The following is a 22,006-nucleotide window of genomic DNA, read 5'->3' on the forward strand; positions in this document are numbered from 1 at the left end:
TGAATAAACAAATGAATAAATAAATAACCCAGGTGATGATCAATGAATAAATAAATTGGTGAAAATATATGTTTAAAACATTGTAATGATCTAAATATTTACGAACATTTTTCATACATTATGCATTAAAAAAAAAAACTTGTTATTATATTTCAACAACTTATACATTATGCTAAATTGCTAACTCACATAACTAGACACAACAACTTATACAAATCTGTGCGGATAATGGATATAAGGTCCCTCATAAGAATAAGATACGAATGCTATACATAATCTTGTCTAAGTCAGTGGTTTGTTCCAGGATTTAAGTAGTCTGAGAAAAGATCAAATACAGACAAGATTGTGTCAGCCGTTGACTTATGATCAACTAGGAATCTAATCTGAACGCATCTCGAGACTGATTTATTTCTTTAATACAAAATTATACTATTTGACAAAATAAGAGGAAGGTGTTGAATCTTTCTGGACTCTGGATCTGCCAATCATATGACAGCCACAAGCAATTATTCTGAATCTCCCCCAGTAAATGGGAAGCAGCTATTAATCAAACATTTCTTCTTTCTTGTTCTCTGGTTATGGTTAGAAGAAAAGCTTCCAAAAGGTAAATAAATCTCTTTCAAGAAACTCATCTAGTCATACATGTTTACTTTTTGGTCTCTATGTTCTTGAATCCCAAAAGATTTGGTCTCTTTCCTTGCCTTGTGGGTTTCTAAAAATATCTGTTTTCCTAGGATCTTTCATGAGTTTGATCGAGGCTTGAACTCAAGTAACCGAAAGAATCTTCCTTTTTGTTCTTTCGTGCAGCTGTTTTTTTCCGTGAGTTTATAAGTATATAAAAGAGAGAGAGAAAGATGTATATGATTGAGAGCAAAGGAGGAGCAATTGCATGTATGCTCTTGGCTCTGCTCTTCTTAGGGACATGGCCAGCTATCATGACTCTGACCGAAAGACGCGGTCGACTTCCTCAACACACCTATCTTGACTACACACTCACAAATCTGTTAGCTGCTGTGATCATAGCGTTGACACTAGGTGAAATAGGTCCAAGCAGACCCAATTTCATCACACAGCTTTCTCAAGTCAGTCCCATATTCATTCATACTTCTCTTTAAAAATCTTGTCTAAAAATATTTTGTTGAAACGCGGTTTTGTATTATTATAGGATAATTGGCAGTCAGTGATGTTTGCAATGGCTGGAGGAATAGTTCTTAGCCTTGGAAACTTAGCAACACAATATGCTTGGGCTTATGTTGGTTTATCAGTTACTGAAGTCATCACAGCTAGTATCACTGTTGTTATTGGTAAAGTCTTGTTTCTTTTAACTGATTTTTTCCTCTGTTTCTTCTTCTCTTGTTTGTATGAACTTTCTTGTTTTTTCTAGAACAGGCACAACTTTGAACTATTTCTTGGACGATAGAATCAACAGAGCTGAGGTCCTTTTCCCTGGCGTCGCTTGTTTCTTGATCGCTGTTTGTTTCGGCTCAGCTGTTCATAAATCAAATGCTGCTGATAACAAATCTAAACTCCAAGATTTCAAAAGGTTTGGAAAAACATTCACAACTAGATACTTTATTATACTTCGGTTTGGTACTAATATTGTTCTTTGTTTCAGTCTAGAGACTGCTTCTTCCTTCGAAATTGAAAACAAATCTTCAAACAACGAGTTATCGAAAGGGAAAGCGAAAGAAGGGACTGCAGCTTTTCTCATAGAGATTGAGAAACAAAGAGCCATCAAGGTTGAACTTGAAACATACACTTCCTTTACCTTTAAGAGATTTAACTGATGTGTATATTTACATTCTCTGATGATTCATGATTTGTATTGACGACAGGTCTTTGGGAAAAGTACAATAATTGGATTGGCGATAACTTTCTTTGCTGGTATCTGCTTTTCTCTGTTCTCACCTGCATTCAACTTAGCTACAAACGATCAATGGCACACTTTGAAACATGGAGTTCCAAAACTCAATGTGTACACTGCCTTCTTCTACTTCTCAGTCTCTGCGTTTGTGATTGCTCTCATACTAAACATCAGGTTTCTCTATTGGCCTATACTTGGTCTTCCAAGATCTTCTTTCAAGGCTTATCTAAATGATTGGAACGGGCGAGGCTGGTCTTTCTTGGCTGGATTTCTCTGTGGATTTGGCAATGGCCTTCAGTTCATGGGCGGTCAAGCCGCAGGATATGCAGCTGCAGACGCTGTTCAGGCACTTCCACTTGTGAGTACATTTTGGGGGATATTGTTGTTTGGAGAATACAGGAGATCATCAAGAAGAACATATACACTTCTCATCAGTATGCTTCTTATGTTCATAGTAGCTATTGCGGTTCTTATGGCCTCGTCGGGACATAGAAAATGACTTGGATAGGCCACTCATAGAAACGTCTACAAGCTAAACAGCCAAAAGAATCACAACTTAAGTTTATAAAATTGTAAGAAACCAAACGGTAGAACAGCTTCTCAAACGGTGCTTGAGAGGATGGAGAAGACCACTGAAGAAAGGGTGAGTAACTTCACTAATAGCTGAGAACATGTTCAAGTCTTTGTTTATATTTTACCAAAGAATACTTCTTTGTTGGTTTCTGTCTTACGGCTTTGGTAACAACAATTGGTTAGATTGTCTTTGTTTACACATCAGAGAAAGAAAACTATAGTTTATTAGTCAACTGTCAAAAAAAAAAACAATAGATTATGGCTACTTGAGATTTATTTATTTGATAGAAAATGGGAAGCTAAGTCCTTGAAATCTGAATCTGCCAATCAAATGAGAAATTAAGTTATTTTGTTACTTGTTCTGTCTCTGTTCTCTGGTCTTCCTCGAAGTCAAAGTTAAGACAAAAGGTAATCTCTTTCAAGAAACACACTTAGTCAGTTATAAAATTTAGTGAATCAGAGGTTTGAGCTTTATGTAAATCTTCTTGTATCACTGTATCAGCATGTGTCTTGTGTTAATGTTCTAAAGAACCTTAAACAAAAAACTAGATTCATCTTTATCACGAGATATCAAATGGCAACAGAAGAATCTCACTTCTTTACTATGCCTGCAGCGCTATTAAAATGTATGTGATAGAGAGCAAAGGTGGAGCAATCACTTGTATGCTCTTGGCTCTGCTCTTCTTAGGGACATGGCCAGCTATCATGACTCTAACCGAAAGACGCGGTCGACTTCCTCAACACACTTACCTTGACTTCACACTCACAAACCTGTTAGCTGCGATTATCATAGCGTTTACACTAGGCGAAATAAGTCCAAGCAGACCAAATTTCATCACACAACTTTCTCAAGTCAGTTAAAGAACTATTCTTACACATCTCACTTTCACAATCTTGCAGTTTTTGAAATGTAAACGTGTTTTTAATCACAGGATAATTGGCAGTCTGTGATGTTTGCAATGGCTGGAGGAATTTCTCTTAGCCTTGGAACCTTAGCAACACAATATGCTTGGGCGTTTGTTGGTTTATCAGTCACTGAAGTCATCACAGCTAGTATCACTGTTGTTATAGGTAAAACTCTATTTTCTTCAACTACTTTTAAGTTCTAACTGATTCTTGAGCTTTTTGTTTTCTGTGTCTAATGCATAGGAACAACTTTGAACTATTTCTTGGATGATAGAATCAACAGAGCTGAGATCATTTTCCCAGGCATCGCTTGTTTCTTAATCGCTGTCTGTTTCGGGTCAGCCGTTCATAAATCAAATGCAGCTGATAATAAATCCAAACTCCAAGATTTCAAAAGGTTAAAATCTGATTTACAAGTAGTGCTTTGTTTCGGTTCAGGTTGGTGGCACTAATCTTGATCTTGTTTTCAGTTTAGAGACTACTTCTTCCTTCCAAACAGACACAAATCCTGAAACCAACGGTTTAGCAAAAAAAGGGACTGCAGCTTTTCTTATAGAGCTTGAGAAACAAAGAGCCATCAAGGTTGAAACAGGCTTTAACTTTATCATTCCTTAACAGAAACAATATCAAGATTTTGCATCAATACTATTCTCTGACAATTCAAGATTTGCATGGACAGGTTTTTGGTAAAAGCACAATAATTGGACTGGTGTTAACATTCTTTGCTGGCGTATGTATCTCTTTAATCTCACCAGCAGTTAGTTTAGCGACAAATGATCAGTGGCACACTTTGAAAAATGGGGTTCCAAAACTTAATGTTTACACAGCCTATTTCTACTTCTCAGTTTCTGCATTTGTGATTGCTCTGATACTTAACATCAGATTTCTATATTGGCCTATACTTGGTCTCCCAAGATCTTCTTTCAAGGCTTACTTAAATGACTGGAACGGTCGAGGCTTGTCTTTCTTGGCTGGATTTCTCTGTGGATTTGGTGATGGTCTTCAGTTTATGGGCGGTCAAGCCGCTGGCTATGCTGCTGCAGGCGCTGTTCAGGTTTAGATTAGAAACCTCTTCTCTGTTTCAATGATTTAAAGACTGAAAATAAAAACCTTACTTTTGATTTTGATGAGTTTCAGGCACTTCCACTTGTGAGCACTTTTTGGGGGATAATGCTGTTTGGAGAATACAGGAGATCATCAATAAAAACATATATACTTCTTATATGTATGCTTTTTATGTTCATAGTGGCAGTCGCGGTTCTGATGGCCTCATCGGGGCATAGAAAATGAGTTGAAAAGGTTATTTACAGCGATGCTATCAATATCTTTGGCACTAAAAGGAAGAGTGAGCAACTTATCTAATGGCTGCAACATGTTAAATATCTTTGGCCGGACTCTGATCGTCCTGCAAATTGCGGTTTCTTCAATCTTGCCACAAGTAAGATCACATGGCCTAAGAAGTTCGGTGTTTACATGGTATGCCTTCCTTCTATGTGTTTTTGCTTTGACATTTGGCTTTAAACTTTCTGCTTTTCTTTCTCTTATGTTAAACAAAAGACAATAAAGTTTCTCTGTTGTATTACAAAATACAATTCGTAAAGCTTTTATCATCACTCTTCAATACCCCAAATCTTATTTATTATCATTAATCTTAAAACACATCAAGTTGTTTCACTATAGGTTAAGCCTAAGCTCAGTTGTTTCTGAAACTGTAAACGTCATTAGTTGTTCATATTTACAACAGAAGAAGCTCCATGGGGGTCTTATTCTTCTTCTCTAACATAAGATTTCAGAGAGGGAATACTTTTTTGTGCTTGAAGTATAACACAAAACCAAAATACAATAATCCGCATGCTACACCTGTTATCAGCAAAACATACTGAAAAGTCGTCGGATTCTGGAAAACAGAGTCTTGCAAATTCATCCCGAAGACAGCGGTTACAGCGGCAAAAATGGCAGCCACAAAGGTTGCTGCGGTGAGAAGCAGTTGAAACTGAATTAACTGATTCTGCACATTCCCCTAAGAAAAAATGGACAAATTCAGAGACCAAAAACAAGATTACAAAAAACTTGATTTTTGTCTGTCCTTACCAGTTTAATGTTGATCAGGTCCTCTGTATCATCTATATACTCTTTCAGCTGCAAACACAAGATCATGATCAAAATGATGAAACAACATGTAGATGTAGTTGAGAAGATAGACTAAGAATCTAACCGATGATAATTTGCTCAGAGTGTTATCAACAACGACGAAGTAAGCTTCTAGTAACATCTCTAGTTGATCGATGTTCTCTCCGCTGCTAGAGGAGCTTAATAAGCTTCTATGTGAGCCAACAATACTGCTAAAAGCTCTCTGAAGCTTCCCAAAGTTTCCACTTGTTGACCCCACAGGTGAAACCGGCGCAGACTTCGAAACTATTCCGGAAGAGTCAAAGTCCTCACCAATGTTATCTCCTAGATCCTCTGACGCATGAGCTTCAGCTCTTTCTTTTTTCTCAGTCAAATACATCTCAGCCATGTCATCATCATCATCCATTAAATGTTCTATTTCATCACAAACCTGCAAGTTTTGACCTCCAAAATCAAATTAGGGTACTAAGGCTTTTTTTTTCAAATTTAAAGAGTCTTTTGTGTTTCACCTTCTGAACTTTCTGTGTTAAGGTAAGAAGACGGCCTTTTAGCCTGCGCACGTGTTCTAGATTAAGGGTACTGATGTTAGTGGCTAGTTCATCAAGAACAGGATACACCTCCATCTCAAGCTCATTTACCTATGAAAATTACATTCACCAAAACTTTGGAGCTTAACTATAGCTTAAAAGCTCATTTTATAGTTACACGAGAAGACAGTGTGGCATACCTGTGCATCTAAAGACAAGCAAGACAATTCTAAAACCAACTCCAAGGCTTTAAATTCAAAGGGCAAATCATCTGAAACCAACACATATAACAGTTTTGGTCAGCAATCTAATCAAATATCATAATTCCTGGAAACAAAAGCTTATATCAAAATCAACTGACCTATAAGATTTAAGTGTTGGTTCGATTGGAGACGTTTACACAATTCAGACTGATACTGAACAACAGATGCATCCCTAGCATTCATGAGAATAACCTCTTCAGCTGTGATTATACACCTGATCTTCTCAAGGCTGACCACTATCGCTCTCTCACGTCCCAAAATACTCGAAGGGTAGATAAACAAAGGGTCAAGTAGTCTCAAATCCCTAGATGGTAAGGAACAACGCTTCATTATAGTCGCCTTGTCAAGCTCCAAAACCGCCGAGTTCCCATCTTGATCAATCTTCACCCAAGAACGACTAGATTGGCCTCTCTTCTTGAGGCCAGAAAACGGATGCCCACGGTTATTTTGTCCTTCTAGATGATTAACCGGTCTACCAATTTTTTGCGAGGATATGAAATCCGGAAGATTAGAAACCGAAAATGGATCCAGCTGGTCTCCCATGTTTGCTCTTTTCTCTCTTTATTACAATATACTAAACAAACTCTAACCAGTCAGATGAACAGTTTACAGTGAAGCAGTCGAAATAGAGTCTTTTTTGCCACAGTTCTCCAACCTGAAAACAACAATATTGACATGAAACTCAATATTCAATTTTGCAAACTCACAAATCAAAAGATAATACTTTTCACCAAGAATCCACCTTTTCAAATCTCTAACCAATCTAGGTTTGAATAACTTCGTCTTAAGTTCTTAAAGATGCTAAAATGAAGAAAAGGAACATAATTTACAGTTAACGAATATCCAATTCTCAAATTCAGTATCTCAATTCCAAGAATTCCACCTAAAAAAAACTATAAAATACACAAATCGCACTGATCAATTAGGTCTACAGTATATCATATCCATTCCCAAATACATCGCCGAACAAAAGCCAAGAATCCAAAAAAAGGAAGAAACTTTGAAAGACCATAAACATCTTCAAGCAAACTAAAAACTCCAAATTCCAAAATAAAAACTTCACCTTTCGTTTACAAAGCTTTCACTTTTCCAAAAGTCCAGCAGCGACAGAAGAAGAAGAACACAGCTTTTGTTCTTTATAAGTTTAATGTATCTGAAAGCCACGTGTTAAAAAGTAAAGGCGTATATCTATTGGATAGAACACGGTTTCTTACAAAGACCGTCACACAGAGGATCATTTTTATAAAACAGAATCAGATAAGAGTCGTCGACATGGCGCGTAACGCAGCCATGGTTTTGTTAGTTAAAGTTCCGAACTTTACGAGATACCTTTCGTTCTGCTTCTCACCAAAACTACGAACAGAAACCAAACCCTAGATCCCCTTTTCCTCATCTTGATTTTTCTTCTTCTTCCTTCGTTTTCTCTAACAAAAAACGAAATTTTCACAAGTTAATCCCCACAAGTGAAACAAGAATCTTCATCACTGAGATCAAAATCGTTTTCAAGGTATGTTTTTTCGATGTATATCGGTTTTGAACACGAGAAATGGCTAAAAGGATTGATTGCTTTCGCTTGTTAGTTTAGGTGTTATGGAGTCTGAACATGAAGAAGATGTGTTATCAAAACCAAAACATGATGAAGATGGAAACAAGGAAGGTTCATTAGGAGATGGAGAAAATGGAGATGCTGATGGTGAGCATAAAATGATATTTTCAGAGGAAACAGGAAGTGTCATCATTCACTCAGAAGCACATTCAAGATCATCATCATCTTCTTCATCTTCATCGTCATCTTCTTCATATTTATCGCCACCAAAAGATCTACCTGAAGACGGCATAGAATCATCGAATGAACCGGAGATTTCTTCACCTCCTGTTCAAGTAATGGATAGGGATGATGATGATGATAACGGAAACTATGACCCGAATAGGATTCCATCTTCGGTTTTCGAGAGAAGCAAATCGAATATACCAGCTGAATGGAGCTGTACTTCGAACGAATCTCTCTTCAGCATTCATTTAGGACGCAACAGTTTCACTGCTGATTTGATGAAATCAGGCGAGCTCTATAAATCAGGAGAGTTACTCGCGTACAGTCCCGCACTTCCTATGCCTCCTCCACCAGGATCAGAACCAAAACCAGTCGTAGAAGAACCGAAAGTTGTTGATTCGAGAAAGGAAGAAGAAGTTGTACTAGTAGAAGATGCACATACATCTTCATCTGATGAAGAAGAGGAAGAGAAGAGAGAAAGCCATGAGAAAGAACAACAACCAGCTGTTTCTTGGAAAACTCCTTCAACTTCTTACCATTCTAACCAAAGCTCAAACAGCGCCCATTCCTTCTCTTTCCCAATGTACGCACTCCATCCATGACCATGCCTGATATGCATTTCCTTCTCTCGCTTTCTCTGGATTTGTTTAAGTTCTTCGCCTTTTTTGTTTTACAGCTTGGCAGGAGCTGCAAGTGATTCAAGAAAGGTAGAAACAGAGGAGCAGAAGAAACAAGCACAAGAAGCAAAACAGCCACAAGAGTCAGAAAAACCAGCAGATGCAGCAAATCAAAAGCAGTCAATGTGTAGGTGGTTCTCATGTTTTCCTCCATGTCCTTGGTGTTGCTCTTCCTGCTCTTGTGCTTGATTCTGTTTTGCTGTTTTATTAGACAAAAAAAAAGCTGTGGAGTTTATCTCCTAAAAAAGGTCAGGTAGGTCAATAGAACCTTGAATCAATTTAATTTTGATCTCTCCTATCTTCATGAGAAGATGCACAGATCAAATAGTGAAGAAATATGTTCCAGATTTATCCCAAAACAAAATCTCAAACCGAAAAGATCATCAACTAGAATATCAACGAAAACTAAAATCTGTTTTAACATCGCCTAAAACCTCAGATTCTCAACCAATGAGCAAAATTTGGAAGAAGCAAAAACTACTCTAGTTTTTGGCCCCAGTATTGCCATGGCCGTTGTTCTGGTGTGCTTTACCATCCCCATCAGTCTCACTGTTCCGTCTGCCATAGCCTCGTCCTCCATTGACACCATTGCCCCGAGGTTTGTATCCATCGTTTCTGTAACCATTCTCATTCCTATAGTAACCACCGTTGCTTCGTGCAGACGATCTGCTGCCATTTTGATTGTTGCTACCTCCTGCAGAATCCAAAAACAACAATAAAGATTAGGCTTTTGCTTTTACATTTGAATAAATTAAATGATGGATACATTATTGCCTTAAGAATTTCCTTAAGAAACTTGCCTCGCTTTTCTTCAATAGATGCTCTTCGGTTCCCAACTATGATTGGAGATTCCTTGTGAGCCTAGAGTTGTGCAGTTAAAGATCAGAAATCAAAAAGTTCAAATTACAGTACATTGCAGTTGAGAGTTTGATTTGGCAAACATAAACATACCAGGAAGACATTTTTTATTGCTTCACCATTTTCGAATGCCACAAACCCGAAACAGTTCTTTTGTTCCTGAAAAGTCAAAAGATTTTTAAACGAGTGAGTCAACTAGGGACTATGGTTTCGAAACCATGCAAATACATTATTTGTTAAGATCATTGAAAGAATAACTGACCGGGTAACTTCTGACTTGGATACCATCTTTTCTAATAGCTCCAAAACCTTTGAATGTTTCATAGAGTTGCTCGATAGTCGCATCCAAAGGCAAGTTTGCAACAAATACGGAACTACTACCCTTGGCTGATACGCAGAAATATAATTAATCAAATGAACAACGGCAACAAGAAGATTCCAGTTTCATCGTTCTTAACACTATTACGCTGAATAACCAACCTGGCTGTTCAATGGTTTTAGCAGAAGCCTGTCCAGGAATTGGGGAAGGAGCCTTAGCCTTAGTCTCAGGAGCAACAGTCGGTTTCTCGACACGTTTAGGCTTAGTTGGTGAAGCTGTAACATGGAATGAATTTCCGTTTTGAGCCAGAGATTGGACCTGTATGATTGAAGCACAGCAGGAGATTAGAGGATATTATACGGGAAAATAATCTAATAGATTATGAAACCAAGCACAAAGAAGGAGACTCACAAGAATTGATGCAAAGGATTTCTTGGGAGCCTCCTCTTGAAGTTTGGCTTCAGCAGCTTTAGTGACATTGGGGACATTTGCAGGTTTTGACACCGTAGTTTTAGCTTGAGTAGGGACAACAACCGCCTCTACAGTTTCCTTTGCAGCCTCTGCTAGTCAAAGCAAACACCATATGAATCAAAACAATGTCAAGATGGTGAATTTTTTCGGATTCTTGATAAATTAAACCATTGGTAAAGTACTAACCGGTGACACTCTTTGTTGGCTCGATTACTTGAGGAGTCTCCTCAACCTCCTTGGTAGCTTCTGGTACAGCAATCACATCAGACACATACCTAAAGGTATCATTCAGCACAAAGTAGCTTCCATTGCGAGGCACAAGAAAGAAACTTTGAGAAAACTTCCTTCTTCCTCCATCTTTTCCAATCACTAAACCCGTGACTAGAGTCACAACACCATTCTTTAAAGATGGTTGAGAATCAGCAGTCAGAATCTCGATCTCCGAGTTTTTGTAGTCAATGGACATGATCTGATCATTAATACCCTGCAAACACACAATAGAACAAACTTCATAAAAAAAACTATCTTGATTCCATTAAGACAGACTATATATATACAAAGTGACTATGACATTAAAGGAACTTACTTTCAAGGATTTGATAGGAACCATCTCACCATCGAGACCTGGCCGTAAAAGCCCACTGTTCTCGAGATAGAATTTGTGAACTTCTGCGGGTGATTCATAAAGGTGGGTATAGTACTTCTGAACAAAGGCATTGCCCACAGTGCCTGGATCTACTAACGGAGCGTTTGATTCAGTTGTCATCTCTGCACAAATCGAAACAGAATCATACACAAGAGTCACAAAAGGAGGGTTCTTTCATCAAAGATAAGAACAACCCCACAAGCACTTATCAAGAAAAAAGAACTCCAAAGTTACACAGAGTACGTTCATGTTTCTTGAACTCCCTAACTCTAATCTATCTGCCAATTCAATATAACTGTAAAATCTTCAAAGTAGTACAAAACCCACAAAACAAAAGACTTAGAACTGTACTTTGTGGATCTAACAGTACGAAATTGCAAAGTACAGATATTTTGTTTCTCCAGAAGTAAATTGAAGTGTTACAGATCTAAAGTGAAAGGTTTAAACTTTGCGGCAAATTGAAGCAAAACAACAAAAAAAGGGATTGGAAAATAGAGTAAGAAGTATGAACAAGAAGCAATTACCTGGTCAATTGGAGAAGACAATAAGAATCAATTTCACAACAAGAGATAGAGGAAGAGTTTACTTGTTGTGATTGGGTTATATATGGCTTCTAGGGTTTTTTTACATTTCAATCTCCGACAAGAATTGGGATTTCGTTTTTTTCTTCTACTTTTTGTATGTCATCCAGTAATATCTGGCCACGTAATCATATAGCACAGAGTAATGCATGATGGGCATACTTTTTAAAATTTTTTTTTTTGTTTTTCTATCTAATAATATTAGTGAAGATTTATATCCTTTTCCAAATCCTACTCATTGATTTTGATTAGCTGTTTTAATGATTTTCAAATCCTGTATTAATTGGTGAAAAAAGAAAAATAAAATCCTATTTTGATTTCCAAATTCTAACTAACTAGGATTTAATCCGCGGTACACCGCGGGACAATATTTTTAATTTTAAAAATTTAAAATTTATATTGTATTTATTTGTTATTTTATTATTGTTTTATTGATTTAAAAAATATAAAATTCTACAGGTATTTGATATTCAAAGTATAGGATTTTTGTAGTGTTTTCAAGGTTTTAACCCGTGTGGTATATGTATAGTCTAGTAATACATTTATCCCCTGGTACACATCTAAAAGTGTTTAAACAAAAAACAATTCCACTTAACTCACTATATAAGATTAATGCCAACCCGTCTCACCAAAATCAAAACAAATTTTTGCGTAAAAAAAAAGTAATCAATATAAGTTTTTTTATCAAGTTTAATTATGTTAATTGTTTTACCAAATTAGCGTATTTATATAGTTTATAATTTTTACATGTCAATATATATAGTTTAAAATAATTAATAGAATTTCAATTTTTTGGTAATTTCTCAAAAAATAAAAAAAATAAACCAAATTATATGGGGTTTTTCAACATATTTAATGTGACATTTTAGAATTGGATTTTCAGTTTAAGAAATTTATTAATATTAATATAATTATGGATATTGTAAACTTTTGTTATGGAAAACCTGCTGTATATCATTTAAATTTGAAAGATTTTAGCATCCATAAAAATAGTTTGGAGATTTAATGGGTTAAAACTTTAATGGGTAGAGTTGTTTTTGTAAAAATTGGAATGGATAGATGTTGTTAAGATTTTATGGCAATAAATGTAACAAATGTTGGTCAATTAAAGAAAGTTTAGTATTTGACTTTCTCTGCAATGTTATTTATAAAATTGTTTTAGGGGTTAATGTTGTAAAGAAAATTAAATAATTAAAACTTAAAGGGCATAAACCAAAATGTACTTCAAAAATGTTAATATAGATTGTTTCTAGAACCTTTAGTTTTTTTATAAAATTGGCTTTCATATAAAATTGTATGTGATTTTGGTTTGTATTGGTTTGAAAATAATAATTGGTTTCAAATCCAGTGTTAATTGGTGGAAAAAGTAAAAAGAAAAATTCATATTTTGATTTCCAAATTTCAATTACTTGTTTATAGAACCTTCAGATTTTTTTAAAAATTGGCTTTCGTATAAAATTATATGTGATTTTGGTTTGTATTGGTTTGAAAATAATAATTGGTTCGTTAGGATTTCAAATTCCAATTACTTGTTTCTAAAACCTTCGGATTTTTTAAAAAAATTGGTTTTCGTACAAAATTGTATGTGATTTTGATTTCCAAATTCCAATTACTTGTATCTAGTTACTTTAGTTTTTTTAAAAAATTGGCTTTCGTATAAAATTGTATGTGATTTTGGTTTGTGTTGGTGTAAAAATAATAATTGGTTCGTTTGGATTCCAAATTCCAATTACTTGTTTCTAATACCTTCGGATTTTTGAAAAAATTGGCTTCCGTATAAAATTGTATGTGATTTTGGTTTGTATTTGTTTGAAAATTTATTTTTAAAATTGGCTTCCGTATCAAATTGTGTGTGATTTTGGTTTGTATTTGTTTGAAATTTTTTTAAAAAAAATGGTTTTCGTATAAAATTATATGTGATTTTGGTTTGTATTGGTTTGAAAATAATAATTGGTTCTTTTGGTTTTCTTTAATACAAAAAAAAAAAGCCCCCGGCGAGGATCGAACTCACGGCCTTTCGCTTACGAAGCGAACGCAATACCACTATGCTACGGAGGCGCTTTGTTCTACTTCGTCAATAATAGATTAAAACTTTAATGTTTGATTAACAGGCTTAAGCAATTTCGTTAACTCTTTTCTTTTGACGGAAGGAGACGGACGAGAAAGAGACGACGCCGGCGGCGATATGTGCGGAATCGCAATTGTAGTGTGCGGCGTTCGTATCGAACTCTCGACGCTTGCTTCGTTTCTCTCAGCCCCCGAGCCTCCTTTTGAACGAGTAAATCTCTTCCTCTGATGCACTTGTGATTAACATCTCTTACCGTATTGGCGTTTGAGTTCATAGCTTTTAGTATGAATTGCTTTTGGGTTTGAAGTTTAGGGTTTTTGTTCTGTCTGAAGTTTAGCGTTACTGATAAAGCTTGAATCTTTAATTGAATTGGAAGACTGATTGTTCTTATGTAACTGTTTTGTTGGATGAAGTTTCGAATTCTGATATTTGGGTAGAAAGAAAGATTTACTCTTTTTTTGAGTTTTGATCGATGGCTAATAAAATATTTATTGAGATAAGGGAATTGGTTGTCCATAGATCAGTTCTTATTTGATCACATCAGAATTTCAAGTTTGCTAATTTGGTGTTTTCTTGGTGGTAAACCAGTTGCAAGTCTCTGTTGAAGATGTTAAAGTTGTCTTAAGCCAAAGAGGTCCTGATAGTGTAGGCGAAAAGACGATTCATCTTCGACCTGATGTACCAAATTGTGCTCAAGAGTCTGCGACTCTCTCTGTTGTTGAGGCTGGTGAAGAAACTTATAAGCTCGAGGAGACTACTCTTTTGGGTGAACTGCATTTTATTGGTTCTACATTACAGCTTAGAGGAACTAGTCCTATTAGACAGCCATTGGTGGATTCTTCTGGAAACATTCTAGCTTACAATGGTCTGCTTTACTTCTTAAGCTTTCTTCTAATTATCATGAGTTTGGTTTACACTATACAGTATACAATATTGATTGGTATATCTCCCTTTTAGGCGAAGTATTCGGAGGAATTGAACTTAATAGCTATGATAATGATACTGAAGTTCTTTTGAAGTCTTTAGAGAAAGCAAAATCTTTAGTTCCAGATGTTCTTTCCATGATTAAAGGCCCCTGGGCCATTATCTATTGGCAGGTAATTCTGTAACTTATACGCTATACTTTTTGTAGCAATATTATTTGCTCTTTGAACATTTTTCTCCATCAGGAAAGCTCAAGAACGCTATGGTTCGGTAAAGATGCTTTTGGTCGGAGGAGCCTTCTTGTTCACTGGCCAACTGTGGAAGACCCTCGTTTTCTTCTATCGTCTGTTTCACCAGCTGCTTCTGTAGCACACGGCTCAGGTTTGTATTGCTTGATAGTCATTTTTGTGTCTCTATGTACACTCCAGTTTTTGTATTGCTTTATGTACAGATAATTATTTTTGGCAGTATCAGATGCTGAAAATGGTAATAGAGGTCATAGGTTTTGGGAAGAGCTTCCATGTGGAGTGTACAGCATTTCTTTTGGGGTTTCAGAATCTGGTTTATGTATTCATGGTGAAGTCACGAAGCACGAATGGAGAAATCCCATTTGGAAAGAATTGATTGAATGGGAAAGGAAATCTGTTGCACCAAGACCTGAAGATTTATCAACATCATCGCTTAGTGGATTTCAAGAAGAGGGAGACAATGCTGTTTCAACTTCTTCAGGTACTGCTTCAGATTCGTTTGACTCCTCCAGTTCTGTCTGAATCTCATATGCCTGATAAGGCTTAGCTTTAGGACTTGCGCAGACAGTTTTGGTTGTGTTAAAGGAATCAGTGAGGCGGCGAACTTCACTTCATAACATTTTTCAAGTATGAGCTTTAACTTTCTCTTTCTCCAAGCATATTGTGTTTTCTTCTTAACACCTTATTGGCATAAACAGGGAGAAAAAGAAGTTGTCCCAGTAGCTGTTCTTTTCTCTGGTGGATTGGATTCGATGATTCTTGCTGCCCTTTTGGATCAGTGCCTTGATCCAATATGTAATCATTCCTCCCCGCTGTTTCTGTCTTAGGCATCAGTTCTGAAACTAATGTAAAAAAATATTAATGTCTATTTCTTCAGATGAAGTTGATCTCCTCAATGTCAGTTTTGACGGTCCGAATGCTCCTGACAGGATCTCCGCCAAGGCTGGAATAAAGGAACTAAAAACTATTGCACCATTGAGAAGGTTGAATTTTCAAATCTTTTTATCAAAGACGCATATATTATATGTTACTATCTATGTTGATACAAATGTTCTTGGAATTCTTAGCTGGAAACTTGTTGAGATTGATGCTGATCTGTCAAAACTAACCTTTGAGACAAAACGTGTTATGTCACTCATAAATCCTGCAGACACTTACATGGTAAACTTCAAAGTCTTGGAGGATTCTGATTACAATCTTCCGAACTTGATGTGAATTACACAATCTTCTTTTGCAATGTTCTAGGACCTCAACATTGGAACAGCACTTTGGCTTGCTGCTCGGGGTGATGGTTGGATTCATGAAGAAAGCGACAATCAAGCAGTAGAAGAAGATAACAGGCGGGTCAAGTATAAGTCTGATGCTAGAATTCTGCTTGTTGGCGCTGGTGCTGATGAGCAATGTGCTGGTTATGGTAGGCACAGAACAAAATATCGAAATGGGAGGTATATATATGTCTAAAGATACATTGTCTTATATAGATGTAAACGAACAATAACCTCATCTCATAAGTTATTTTCATTTTTTCCAGTTGGGTTGCGTTGGATCAAGAAATGAAATTAGATATGCAGAGAATTTGGAAAAGAAATTTAGGTCGAGATGATAGATGCATTGCAGATAACGGTAAAGAGGTATATGTGATATGTCACGTCAGAACTAGAAACCGAAATCATTTTCCTCTTTGTGCTCCGTTCTTACATGTTAAATATTACATTTTCAGGGGAGATTCCCGTTCTTAGATGAAGATGTGATAAAGACTCTCCTTGACATTCCCTTGTGGGAAATTGTGGATCTTGAGCAACCAAGTGGAAAGGGAGACAAGAAGATTCTTAGACAGGTGACTAAACAACAAAAGCTACCATTTTTTACTTTAAGAATGCCACAAGAATCATCCTATAAACTTCATAAACCTGACATGTTACCAAAAATCTTGAAGGTTGCAAAGTTGCTTGGTTTACATGAAGTTGCAAAGATGCCTAAGAGAGCAATTCAGGTAAAGAGAGGTTGAAAAGCTGAGAACAGACTTCAAACTAGTACAGTTGGGAGTTTTTTGTTGTTGTGTGTTTTTGCTATCTCACTATTGTTTTGGACTTTGGTTGTGGTTGTTTAGTTTGGATCAAGAATCGCTCGTGAATCAAACCGGAAGAATTTTGGAAGTAACCGTGCCGCAAACCAGGCTTCTGCCGGAAGCGTGAGATTCCACGCACCGTCACACTAATTTCCTCAGACTCATGATGTTAGACAACTATTGTTAGATCCATTTTGTTATCCATTGTATTCTATACAGATGACTAAGAGGAGAGTACGTTAAACAGAGTTTGATGACTCAATTTTTGAAAAAGTTACATGTTTTGAGTTTGATTGAACAAGAAGGGACTACATAATAAGAGGACTGTTAAAACTTAAAACGACTTAACCTTTTCGCCCAATTTTAAACAGTTTATAGAAAATAGGGTAAAATTGGAAAATCACAAACAAAACAAACAAAAACAAAAACCCTAAATTTAGTGTCTTAATCAGATTTGCTCCTCCGGCGCACCATAAACCCCTGTAAAGCCGTAAATCCCAAAGTTTGGTTCTTTTTGATGGAAACCGAAAGCAGTGTCTGCGACAACATCGTCGGAGAAGAGAAATGGCGAGCGGAAGCAGAAGTTGGTGGCAACGAGAGAGCTCTGCAAGCACTTCGAGAACTCATCATCTTCCCTTTTCGCTACCCTCTCGAAGCTCGAACTCTTGGTCTCAAAGTACACATCAACACCTCTGATTAGATTCATAGCTTCTGCATTTTGTTTTTCAATTGGTTTGATTAGCTCTGCTTTTACTCATCATTGCAGTGGCCTAGAGGATTGCTTCTCTACGGTCCTCCTGGAACCGGCAAGGTTAATACTCTGTTTCAAGCTTGAACTTTTCATTGTGCGTTGGAAACTTCAAAGTTCTCAACTTTGATCTTAATTCTTACATACGCTAATTCGCTCTGTATCGCAATTTTGATTATTGTAGACAAGCTTGGTCCGTGCTGTTGTCCAGGAATGTGATGCACATTTGATTGTTTTGAGGTACTTCCTTTTGTGTTGTAGCTTCTGTATTTTTTTATGGTCTAGAGGAATAGGCTAAAGCTAAGCTAAGTTTTGGTCTTTTTGTGTCAATGCTCTGTTCAGCCCTCATTCTGTACATCGTGCACATGCTGGAGAAAGCGAGAAGGTCTTAAGGGAAGCTTTTGCAGAGGCTTCTTCTCACGCTTTTTCAGACAAGCCCTCTGTGATTTTTATTGATGAAATCGACGTTCTTTGTCCTCGACGTGATGCCAGGTATTGCATCACTCAAGTATCTGTTACTTTGAGATTATAATTGTTATCTTGGTTTAGAGTTTTTAGAGCTCCAGCTTCTCTCAAAAATGCAGGCGAGAGCAAGATGTTCGTATTGCATCTCAACTCTTTACACTAATGGACTCAAACAAGCCTTCATCATCTGCACCAAGTGTTGTTGTTGTAGCATCCACAAATAGGTTCTTGTCTACCTTAAACAGTATACTAGTTTTTAAGTAACATCGTTGTGTATGAATGTAATGATTCAACGGTTTTTCCGATCTTGTCAAAAGGTTGGATGCGATTGACCCAGCACTAAGAAGGGCGGGACGATTTGATGCTTTAGTTGAAGTGAGCACACCAAATGAGGAGGATCGTTTAAAAATCCTCCAGGTAATTTCGAGTTCTTTGGTGGGATTGTTTATTGCTTTTTTTTCATGTAACTATTTTGTGAGCTTCGTGTTTGCTATTTTTTTTCAGCTGTACACAAAGAAAGTAAATTTAGATCCTAGTGTTGATCTGCAAGCCATAGCAACATCTTGCAACGGTTATGTTGGGGCAGATTTGGAAGCTCTATGTCGTGAAGCGACAATATCCGCAAGTAAAAGATCCTCAGATTCCCTTATTCTAACATCGGAAGACTTCAAGATTGCAAAATCTGTGGTTGGTCCAAGTATAACAAGAGGCATCACAGTTGAAATCCCTAAGGTCACATGGGAGGATGTTGGTGGTCTTAAAGACCTAAAGGTCAATACTCATTTGATCCATATCCATTGTTTTACTTGGCTGTACTGTATTCTCCATTGCGATAAATTGGTTTGGTTTCTTTGTGACAGAAAAGGCTCCAGCAAGCTGTTGAATGGCCAATAAAACATTCAGCTGCATTTGTAAAAATGGGCATATCGCCGATGCGTGGGATACTTCTCCATGGTCCTCCAGGTTGCTCAAAGACTACCCTTGCTAAAGCTGCTGCAAATGCTGCTCAAGCTTCCTTCTTTTCTTTAAGGTATAATTTTGTGCAGATCAGAAAGTTGACAACTTGATGTCCCTTTTGGTTGTGAAACTTGTTTAAAGGAACTGATTCCTTCTTGTGTTTTTTGTGTGTGGTGCGATATAGCTGTGCGGAGCTATTTTCTATGTATGTTGGAGAAGGTGAAGCATTATTGCGGAACACTTTTCAAAGAGCACGACTTGCTTCTCCAAGTATAATATTCTTTGATGAAGCTGATGTTGTTGCCTGTAAAAGGTTTGTTTCTGTCTCTCTCCTAACTCTTGCTTCGCGTCATAGACTGTTTAACATGTTTATTTCCACTGATCTTTGTAGAGGCGATGAGAGCTCAAGTAATAGTTCTACAGTTGGAGAAAGGCTTCTATCTACATTGTTAACTGAAATGGACGGTCTTGAAGAAGCAAAGGTAAACAAACGCTCATAGGCTATGATAGATTCTATCTCTGTTATCAGGTTGCAGTGATATTGATGGTTTTTGGTTTAGGGAATTCTCGTCTTGGCTGCCACGAACCGCCCCTATGCAATTGATGCTGCTCTAATGCGACCTGGTCGATTTGATCTCGTAAGTCCTCATATATGGATCTTTTAGATCAGACAAGTTCTTCAGAAATAACAAACCTCATTGTTACCCTTTTCTCAAAATGTCTTGTTTTAGGTGCTATACGTGCCACCGCCTGATCTTGAAGCCCGGTTTGAAATACTTCAAGTGCATACACGCAACATGACACTAGGAGACGACATTGATCTCAGAAAAATCGCTGAAGAAACTGAGCTTTTCACAGGTGCTGAGCTCGAGGGTCTATGCAGAGAAAGCGGAACTGTTTCCCTTAGAGAAAACATCGCAGCAACCGCCGTCTTCAATCGCCATTTCCAAACCGCAAAAAGCTCGCTTAAACCCGCATTAACAACCGAAGAAGTCGAAGCTTATTCATCATTCAGGAAGTCCAAAAGATCGACTTCAAAACCGATTCCGGTTAAGAAAAAGAAAGAGAGTTCAGCTGTTTTCGGTTTAGGATTCTCATGGCAATTTGGTGTTTTAAGCTTAATATTACTTGCTACTGGAAACTATTACTTCAACCACAGTAAACATGATTTACTAGTAGCTTCTGCTACATGAGACTTAAACTGCTCAAAGTTAAAAAAAAAAGGTTTCTTGTTTTGAACCGGTTTACTTAAACTATTACTCCAAATCCAAAATAATTATCTGAACTTTGGCAAACCTCCAACAAAATCTTTACCGGTTTTGGAATCATATATTATTTAAATCAAAGATATTTCGTTGAAAAAATGTGAATTTTTGTTTTAATTAACCAAAACTTGAAATCATTGGTTTTGTCGGTTAACCGATCAATTAAACCGGAACCCAGACATTAGCTAAACCGGAGTGCGTTTGCTTCTTCTTCTTCAGTTTCTTTTCCTCTTTTACATCAAAGGTGTGTTTCTTAAACCCTAAAATTCTCCAGATCGCTTTGATTTCGTTTCTTCGATCGTAGTTTCCACTGATTTAAATACTCGATTATGCTTATGAATTATGGTGTTTTATCCTCAATTTTAGGAGATTTTGTCTCTTCGTAGATTCAGGAATTTAGAATAGGTGACTCGATTCCAATGGTTTTGGTTCTGATTGTTCTTCGAATTTAATCAGAGAGATCTCTACGAACGATGATCATCGAAAGAGCTCGAGTTCCGTTGAGGCTATGGCAACAAGCTGCGGTGGCGATGGGATCTGCTATCGGTGCGTTGGTAGATCCTCGTCGAGCTGATCTGATCGCAGCTCTCGGTGAAACCACCGGTAAACCAGCTTTTGAAATGGTTCTTGAGAGGATGAAGAAGAGCGAAGAAGGAAGAGTGAGTTTCTTCAAACCTAAGTATTAAATAATCGATTTGATTTTGATGACCAATTGTGCAATGAGTGATTATGAACAAATACTTAGGTTGAGTTTGTGAATTTGATTCTTTCCTTTGATGGATTTGGTTTACAATAGTGTTTTGATCTTTTGGTGGTTTCTTTACTTTGAAGGCTATACTATTGGAGCGTCCTCGTGTTGTGTCAGAGCAAGTAGGTCATGCTTGGGATCTACCAGACAACACATTTGGAGCTGCATATGCTAAATTCATGGGATCTAGAAACTTCTCTCCAGATGATCGTCCTCCCGTAAGATTCATGGAGACGGATGAGTTGGCTTACGTAGCGACACGGGCTCGTGAAGTTCATGACTTATGGCACACTCTGTTTGGCCTTCCTACGAATCTTATCGGAGAGTCGGCTTTGAAAGTTATAGAGTTTGAGCAGATGTATCTACCGATGTGTATGCTTTCTGTGATTGGAGGCACTGTGAGGTTTAACGAGAAGCAGAGATCAATGTTCTTGAAACATTACTTTCCTTGGGCTGTTCGAGCAGGAAGGCAATGCACTGACCTCATGTCTGTGTACTATGAGCGTCACTTTAGTGAAGACTTGGAGCAAGTTCGAAGAAAATGGGGAATCATCCCAGCTCCTCAACATCCTAAATGATAAAAATCCAGTGTCATTTAGTTGAGCAATGATGACAATAAAATACTTAATGGTTTCATAAATTTGGTAGTGTTAAAGTGTTTTATGATATTTATGCTTACCACTTTACGAGAATAGAAAGAACAAAATAAAAATCTCAGTATTTCTATTTTTACCATCCAAATCTTAGTAGTTCTATTTTTATTCATCCATTTTCTATCCAAATACATTTTTTTTTTTCGTCCACAGATTTTCTATTATAAAATATGATTGTTAACTATAAGAGTGGGATGCTTTTTTGAAACACTAAGCTAAAGGAAAACAAATATATTTTGAAAAATTAAAGCCCAAACGAGGGAAACTATACAAAAA

At 36.9% G+C, this 22,006-nt stretch overlaps 8 protein-coding genes and 1 non-coding gene across 19 annotated transcripts; 6 read left to right on the forward strand and 3 right to left on the reverse strand.

Annotated features, from left to right (window-relative positions):
• The first annotated feature begins 221 nt into the window (after nt 1–221).
• LOC104790120 (ureide permease 1) lies at nt 222–2,792 on the forward strand. Of its 3 annotated transcripts, XM_087455726.1 has the most exons (7): nt 334–604; nt 808–1,082; nt 1,166–1,304; nt 1,390–1,543; nt 1,616–1,739; nt 1,836–1,884; nt 2,039–2,792. In XM_087455726.1, exons 2-7 carry the CDS (start codon nt 855–857, stop codon nt 2,092–2,094), a joined length of 750 nt encoding a protein of 249 aa, XP_087311852.1. In that variant the 5' UTR covers nt 334–604; nt 808–854; the 3' UTR covers nt 2,095–2,792. The 3 variants fall into 3 exon arrangements, with proteins under 3 accessions (XP_010514128.1, XP_087311852.1, XP_010514127.1); XM_010515826.3 differs by having other exon boundaries at nt 222–604; nt 1,836–2,792; XM_010515825.3 differs by having other exon boundaries at nt 1,390–1,739; nt 1,836–2,792.
• LOC104790119 (ureide permease 1-like) lies at nt 2,367–4,964 on the forward strand. Of its 2 annotated transcripts, none has more exons than XM_010515824.3 (7): nt 2,367–2,507; nt 3,052–3,289; nt 3,370–3,508; nt 3,587–3,740; nt 3,814–3,925; nt 4,023–4,397; nt 4,481–4,964. In XM_010515824.3, the coding sequence occupies exons 2-7, from the start codon at nt 3,062–3,064 to the stop codon at nt 4,631–4,633; spliced, it is 1,161 nt and encodes a 386-aa protein (XP_010514126.1). In that variant the 5' UTR covers nt 2,367–2,507; nt 3,052–3,061; the 3' UTR covers nt 4,634–4,964. The 2 variants fall into 2 exon arrangements, with proteins under 2 accessions (XP_010514126.1, XP_087311853.1); XM_087455727.1 differs by lacking the exon at nt 2,367–2,507 and adding an exon at nt 2,708–2,845.
• LOC104790121 (magnesium transporter MRS2-5) lies at nt 4,965–7,565 on the reverse strand. Of its 3 annotated transcripts, none has more exons than XM_019246623.2 (7): nt 7,327–7,565; nt 6,362–6,918; nt 6,201–6,271; nt 5,983–6,111; nt 5,559–5,903; nt 5,435–5,482; nt 4,965–5,363 (listed from the first exon to the last, which is right to left on the reverse strand). In XM_019246623.2, the coding sequence occupies exons 2-7, from the start codon at nt 6,804–6,806 to the stop codon at nt 5,133–5,135; spliced, it is 1,269 nt and encodes a 422-aa protein (XP_019102168.2). In that variant the 5' UTR covers nt 6,807–6,918; nt 7,327–7,565; the 3' UTR covers nt 4,965–5,132. The 3 variants fall into 3 exon arrangements, with proteins under 3 accessions (XP_019102168.2, XP_087311850.1, XP_087311849.1); XM_087455724.1 differs by having other exon boundaries at nt 4,965–5,314; nt 7,327–7,440; XM_087455723.1 differs by lacking the exon at nt 7,327–7,565 and adding an exon at nt 7,006–7,310.
• LOC104790122 (uncharacterized) lies at nt 7,538–9,075 on the forward strand. The gene is made up of 3 exons (XM_010515829.3): nt 7,538–7,770; nt 7,849–8,617; nt 8,711–9,075. Exons 2-3 carry the CDS (start codon nt 7,854–7,856, stop codon nt 8,898–8,900), a joined length of 954 nt encoding a protein of 317 aa, XP_010514131.1. The 5' UTR covers nt 7,538–7,770; nt 7,849–7,853; the 3' UTR covers nt 8,901–9,075.
• On the reverse strand, nt 8,966–11,703 carry LOC104790123 (nuclear transport factor 2). Of its 2 annotated transcripts, none has more exons than XM_010515831.2 (9): nt 11,530–11,703; nt 10,946–11,127; nt 10,546–10,843; nt 10,300–10,448; nt 10,050–10,206; nt 9,832–9,956; nt 9,663–9,728; nt 9,512–9,572; nt 8,966–9,405 (listed from the first exon to the last, which is right to left on the reverse strand). In XM_010515831.2, exons 2-9 carry the CDS (start codon nt 11,123–11,125, stop codon nt 9,194–9,196), a joined length of 1,248 nt encoding a protein of 415 aa, XP_010514133.1. In that variant the 5' UTR covers nt 11,126–11,127; nt 11,530–11,703; the 3' UTR covers nt 8,966–9,193. The 2 variants fall into 2 exon arrangements, with proteins under 2 accessions (XP_010514133.1, XP_087311851.1); XM_087455725.1 differs by having other exon boundaries at nt 10,300–10,451; nt 11,530–11,685.
• Nucleotides 11,704–12,759: 1,056 nt separating this feature from the next.
• LOC104790125 (uncharacterized) lies at nt 12,760–17,167 on the forward strand. 5 transcript variants are annotated; one of them, XM_087455729.1, is made up of 14 exons: nt 12,760–13,864; nt 14,243–14,519; nt 14,612–14,751; nt 14,824–14,959; nt 15,047–15,307; nt 15,391–15,453; nt 15,525–15,621; nt 15,704–15,809; nt 15,894–15,987; nt 16,072–16,271; nt 16,358–16,457; nt 16,547–16,663; nt 16,763–16,819; nt 16,937–17,167. In XM_087455729.1, the coding sequence occupies exons 5-14, from the start codon at nt 15,287–15,289 to the stop codon at nt 17,042–17,044; spliced, it is 963 nt and encodes a 320-aa protein (XP_087311855.1). In that variant the 5' UTR covers nt 12,760–13,864; nt 14,243–14,519; nt 14,612–14,751; nt 14,824–14,959; nt 15,047–15,286; the 3' UTR covers nt 17,045–17,167. The 5 variants fall into 5 exon arrangements, 4 of the variants coding, with proteins under 4 accessions (XP_087311855.1, XP_019102169.2, XP_010514134.2 ...); XM_019246624.2 differs by having other exon boundaries at nt 13,665–13,864; nt 15,380–15,453; XM_010515832.3 differs by having other exon boundaries at nt 13,701–13,864; nt 15,053–15,307; nt 15,380–15,453.
• On the reverse strand, nt 13,573–13,644 carry TRNAT-CGU (transfer RNA threonine (anticodon CGU)). The gene has a single exon. It is a non-coding gene; the product is annotated as a tRNA-Thr (tRNA).
• A 121-nt stretch (nt 17,168–17,288) lies between the features above and the next one.
• On the forward strand, nt 17,289–20,303 carry LOC104790126 (cell division control protein 48 homolog B). Its single transcript, XM_010515833.3, has 12 exons — nt 17,289–17,570; nt 17,661–17,705; nt 17,827–17,882; nt 17,985–18,134; nt 18,227–18,331; nt 18,425–18,524; nt 18,612–18,878; nt 18,968–19,137; nt 19,249–19,377; nt 19,456–19,546; nt 19,625–19,702; nt 19,796–20,303. The coding sequence occupies exons 1-12, from the start codon at nt 17,412–17,414 to the stop codon at nt 20,255–20,257; spliced, it is 1,812 nt and encodes a 603-aa protein (XP_010514135.1). The 5' UTR covers nt 17,289–17,411; the 3' UTR covers nt 20,258–20,303.
• A 243-nt stretch (nt 20,304–20,546) lies between these two features.
• LOC104790127 (ubiquinone biosynthesis protein COQ4 homolog, mitochondrial) lies at nt 20,547–21,812 on the forward strand. Its single transcript, XM_010515834.2, has 2 exons — nt 20,547–20,988; nt 21,161–21,812. Exons 1-2 carry the CDS (start codon nt 20,803–20,805, stop codon nt 21,653–21,655), a joined length of 681 nt encoding a protein of 226 aa, XP_010514136.1. The 5' UTR covers nt 20,547–20,802; the 3' UTR covers nt 21,656–21,812.
• Nucleotides 21,813–22,006: the final 194 nt, after the last annotated feature.

The sequence above is a fragment of the Camelina sativa genome, chromosome 6, assembly GCF_030686135.1.
Source record: "Camelina sativa cultivar CO46 ecotype springtype chromosome 6, ASM3068613v1".
Taxonomy (NCBI): Eukaryota; Viridiplantae; Streptophyta; class Magnoliopsida; order Brassicales; family Brassicaceae; genus Camelina; species Camelina sativa.

What these genes read in the sequence shown, in the direction of transcription:
- LOC104790123 (XM_087455725.1), bottom strand. Translation starts at nt 11,125, where the DNA reads ATGACAACTGAATCAAACGCTCCGTTAGTAGATCCAGGCACTGTGGGC. An exon ending in CAATAAAAAATGTCTTCCTG is followed by an intron (nt 9,573 to 9,662) that starts GTATGTTTATGT and finishes GCACAACTCTAG; the next exon opens with GCTCACAAGGAATCTCCAAT. An exon ending in ATCTATTGAAGAAAAGCGAG is followed by an intron (nt 9,406 to 9,511) that starts GCAAGTTTCTTA and finishes TGGATTCTGCAG; the next exon opens with GAGGTAGCAACAATCAAAAT.
- LOC104790119 (XM_010515824.3), top strand. Translation starts at nt 3,062, where the DNA reads ATGTATGTGATAGAGAGCAAAGGTGGAGCAATCACTTGTATGCTCTTG. An exon ending in AAACTCCAAGATTTCAAAAG is followed by an intron (nt 3,741 to 3,813) that starts GTTAAAATCTGA and finishes TCTTGTTTTCAG; the next exon opens with TTTAGAGACTACTTCTTCCT. An exon ending in AGAAACAAAGAGCCATCAAG is followed by an intron (nt 3,926 to 4,022) that starts GTTGAAACAGGC and finishes TTGCATGGACAG; the next exon opens with GTTTTTGGTAAAAGCACAAT.
- LOC104790125 (XM_019246624.2), top strand. Translation starts at nt 13,772, where the DNA reads ATGTGCGGAATCGCAATTGTAGTGTGCGGCGTTCGTATCGAACTCTCG. An exon ending in AAACATTCTAGCTTACAATG is followed by an intron (nt 14,520 to 14,611) that starts GTCTGCTTTACT and finishes TCTCCCTTTTAG; the next exon opens with GCGAAGTATTCGGAGGAATT. An exon ending in TCAGTGCCTTGATCCAATAT is followed by an intron (nt 15,622 to 15,703) that starts GTAATCATTCCT and finishes CTATTTCTTCAG; the next exon opens with ATGAAGTTGATCTCCTCAAT.
- LOC104790122 (XM_010515829.3), top strand. Translation starts at nt 7,854, where the DNA reads ATGGAGTCTGAACATGAAGAAGATGTGTTATCAAAACCAAAACATGAT. An exon ending in CATTCCTTCTCTTTCCCAAT is followed by an intron (nt 8,618 to 8,710) that starts GTACGCACTCCA and finishes TTTGTTTTACAG; the next exon opens with CTTGGCAGGAGCTGCAAGTG.
- LOC104790121 (XM_019246623.2), bottom strand. Translation starts at nt 6,806, where the DNA reads ATGGGAGACCAGCTGGATCCATTTTCGGTTTCTAATCTTCCGGATTTC. An exon ending in TAACACAGAAAGTTCAGAAG is followed by an intron (nt 5,904 to 5,982) that starts GTGAAACACAAA and finishes CAAAACTTGCAG; the next exon opens with GTTTGTGATGAAATAGAACA. An exon ending in ACCTGATCAACATTAAACTG is followed by an intron (nt 5,364 to 5,434) that starts GTAAGGACAGAC and finishes ATTTTTTCTTAG; the next exon opens with GGGAATGTGCAGAATCAGTT.
- LOC104790127 (XM_010515834.2), top strand. Translation starts at nt 20,803, where the DNA reads ATGATCATCGAAAGAGCTCGAGTTCCGTTGAGGCTATGGCAACAAGCT. An exon ending in AGAAGAGCGAAGAAGGAAGA is followed by an intron (nt 20,989 to 21,160) that starts GTGAGTTTCTTC and finishes TTTACTTTGAAG; the next exon opens with GCTATACTATTGGAGCGTCC.
- LOC104790120 (XM_010515825.3), top strand. Translation starts at nt 855, where the DNA reads ATGTATATGATTGAGAGCAAAGGAGGAGCAATTGCATGTATGCTCTTG. An exon ending in TCATCACACAGCTTTCTCAA is followed by an intron (nt 1,083 to 1,165) that starts GTCAGTCCCATA and finishes GTATTATTATAG; the next exon opens with GATAATTGGCAGTCAGTGAT. An exon ending in AGAAACAAAGAGCCATCAAG is followed by an intron (nt 1,740 to 1,835) that starts GTTGAACTTGAA and finishes TATTGACGACAG; the next exon opens with GTCTTTGGGAAAAGTACAAT.
- LOC104790126 (XM_010515833.3), top strand. Translation starts at nt 17,412, where the DNA reads ATGGAAACCGAAAGCAGTGTCTGCGACAACATCGTCGGAGAAGAGAAA. An exon ending in GATGTTGTTGCCTGTAAAAG is followed by an intron (nt 19,378 to 19,455) that starts GTTTGTTTCTGT and finishes TGATCTTTGTAG; the next exon opens with AGGCGATGAGAGCTCAAGTA. An exon ending in ACGGTCTTGAAGAAGCAAAG is followed by an intron (nt 19,547 to 19,624) that starts GTAAACAAACGC and finishes TTTTTGGTTTAG; the next exon opens with GGAATTCTCGTCTTGGCTGC.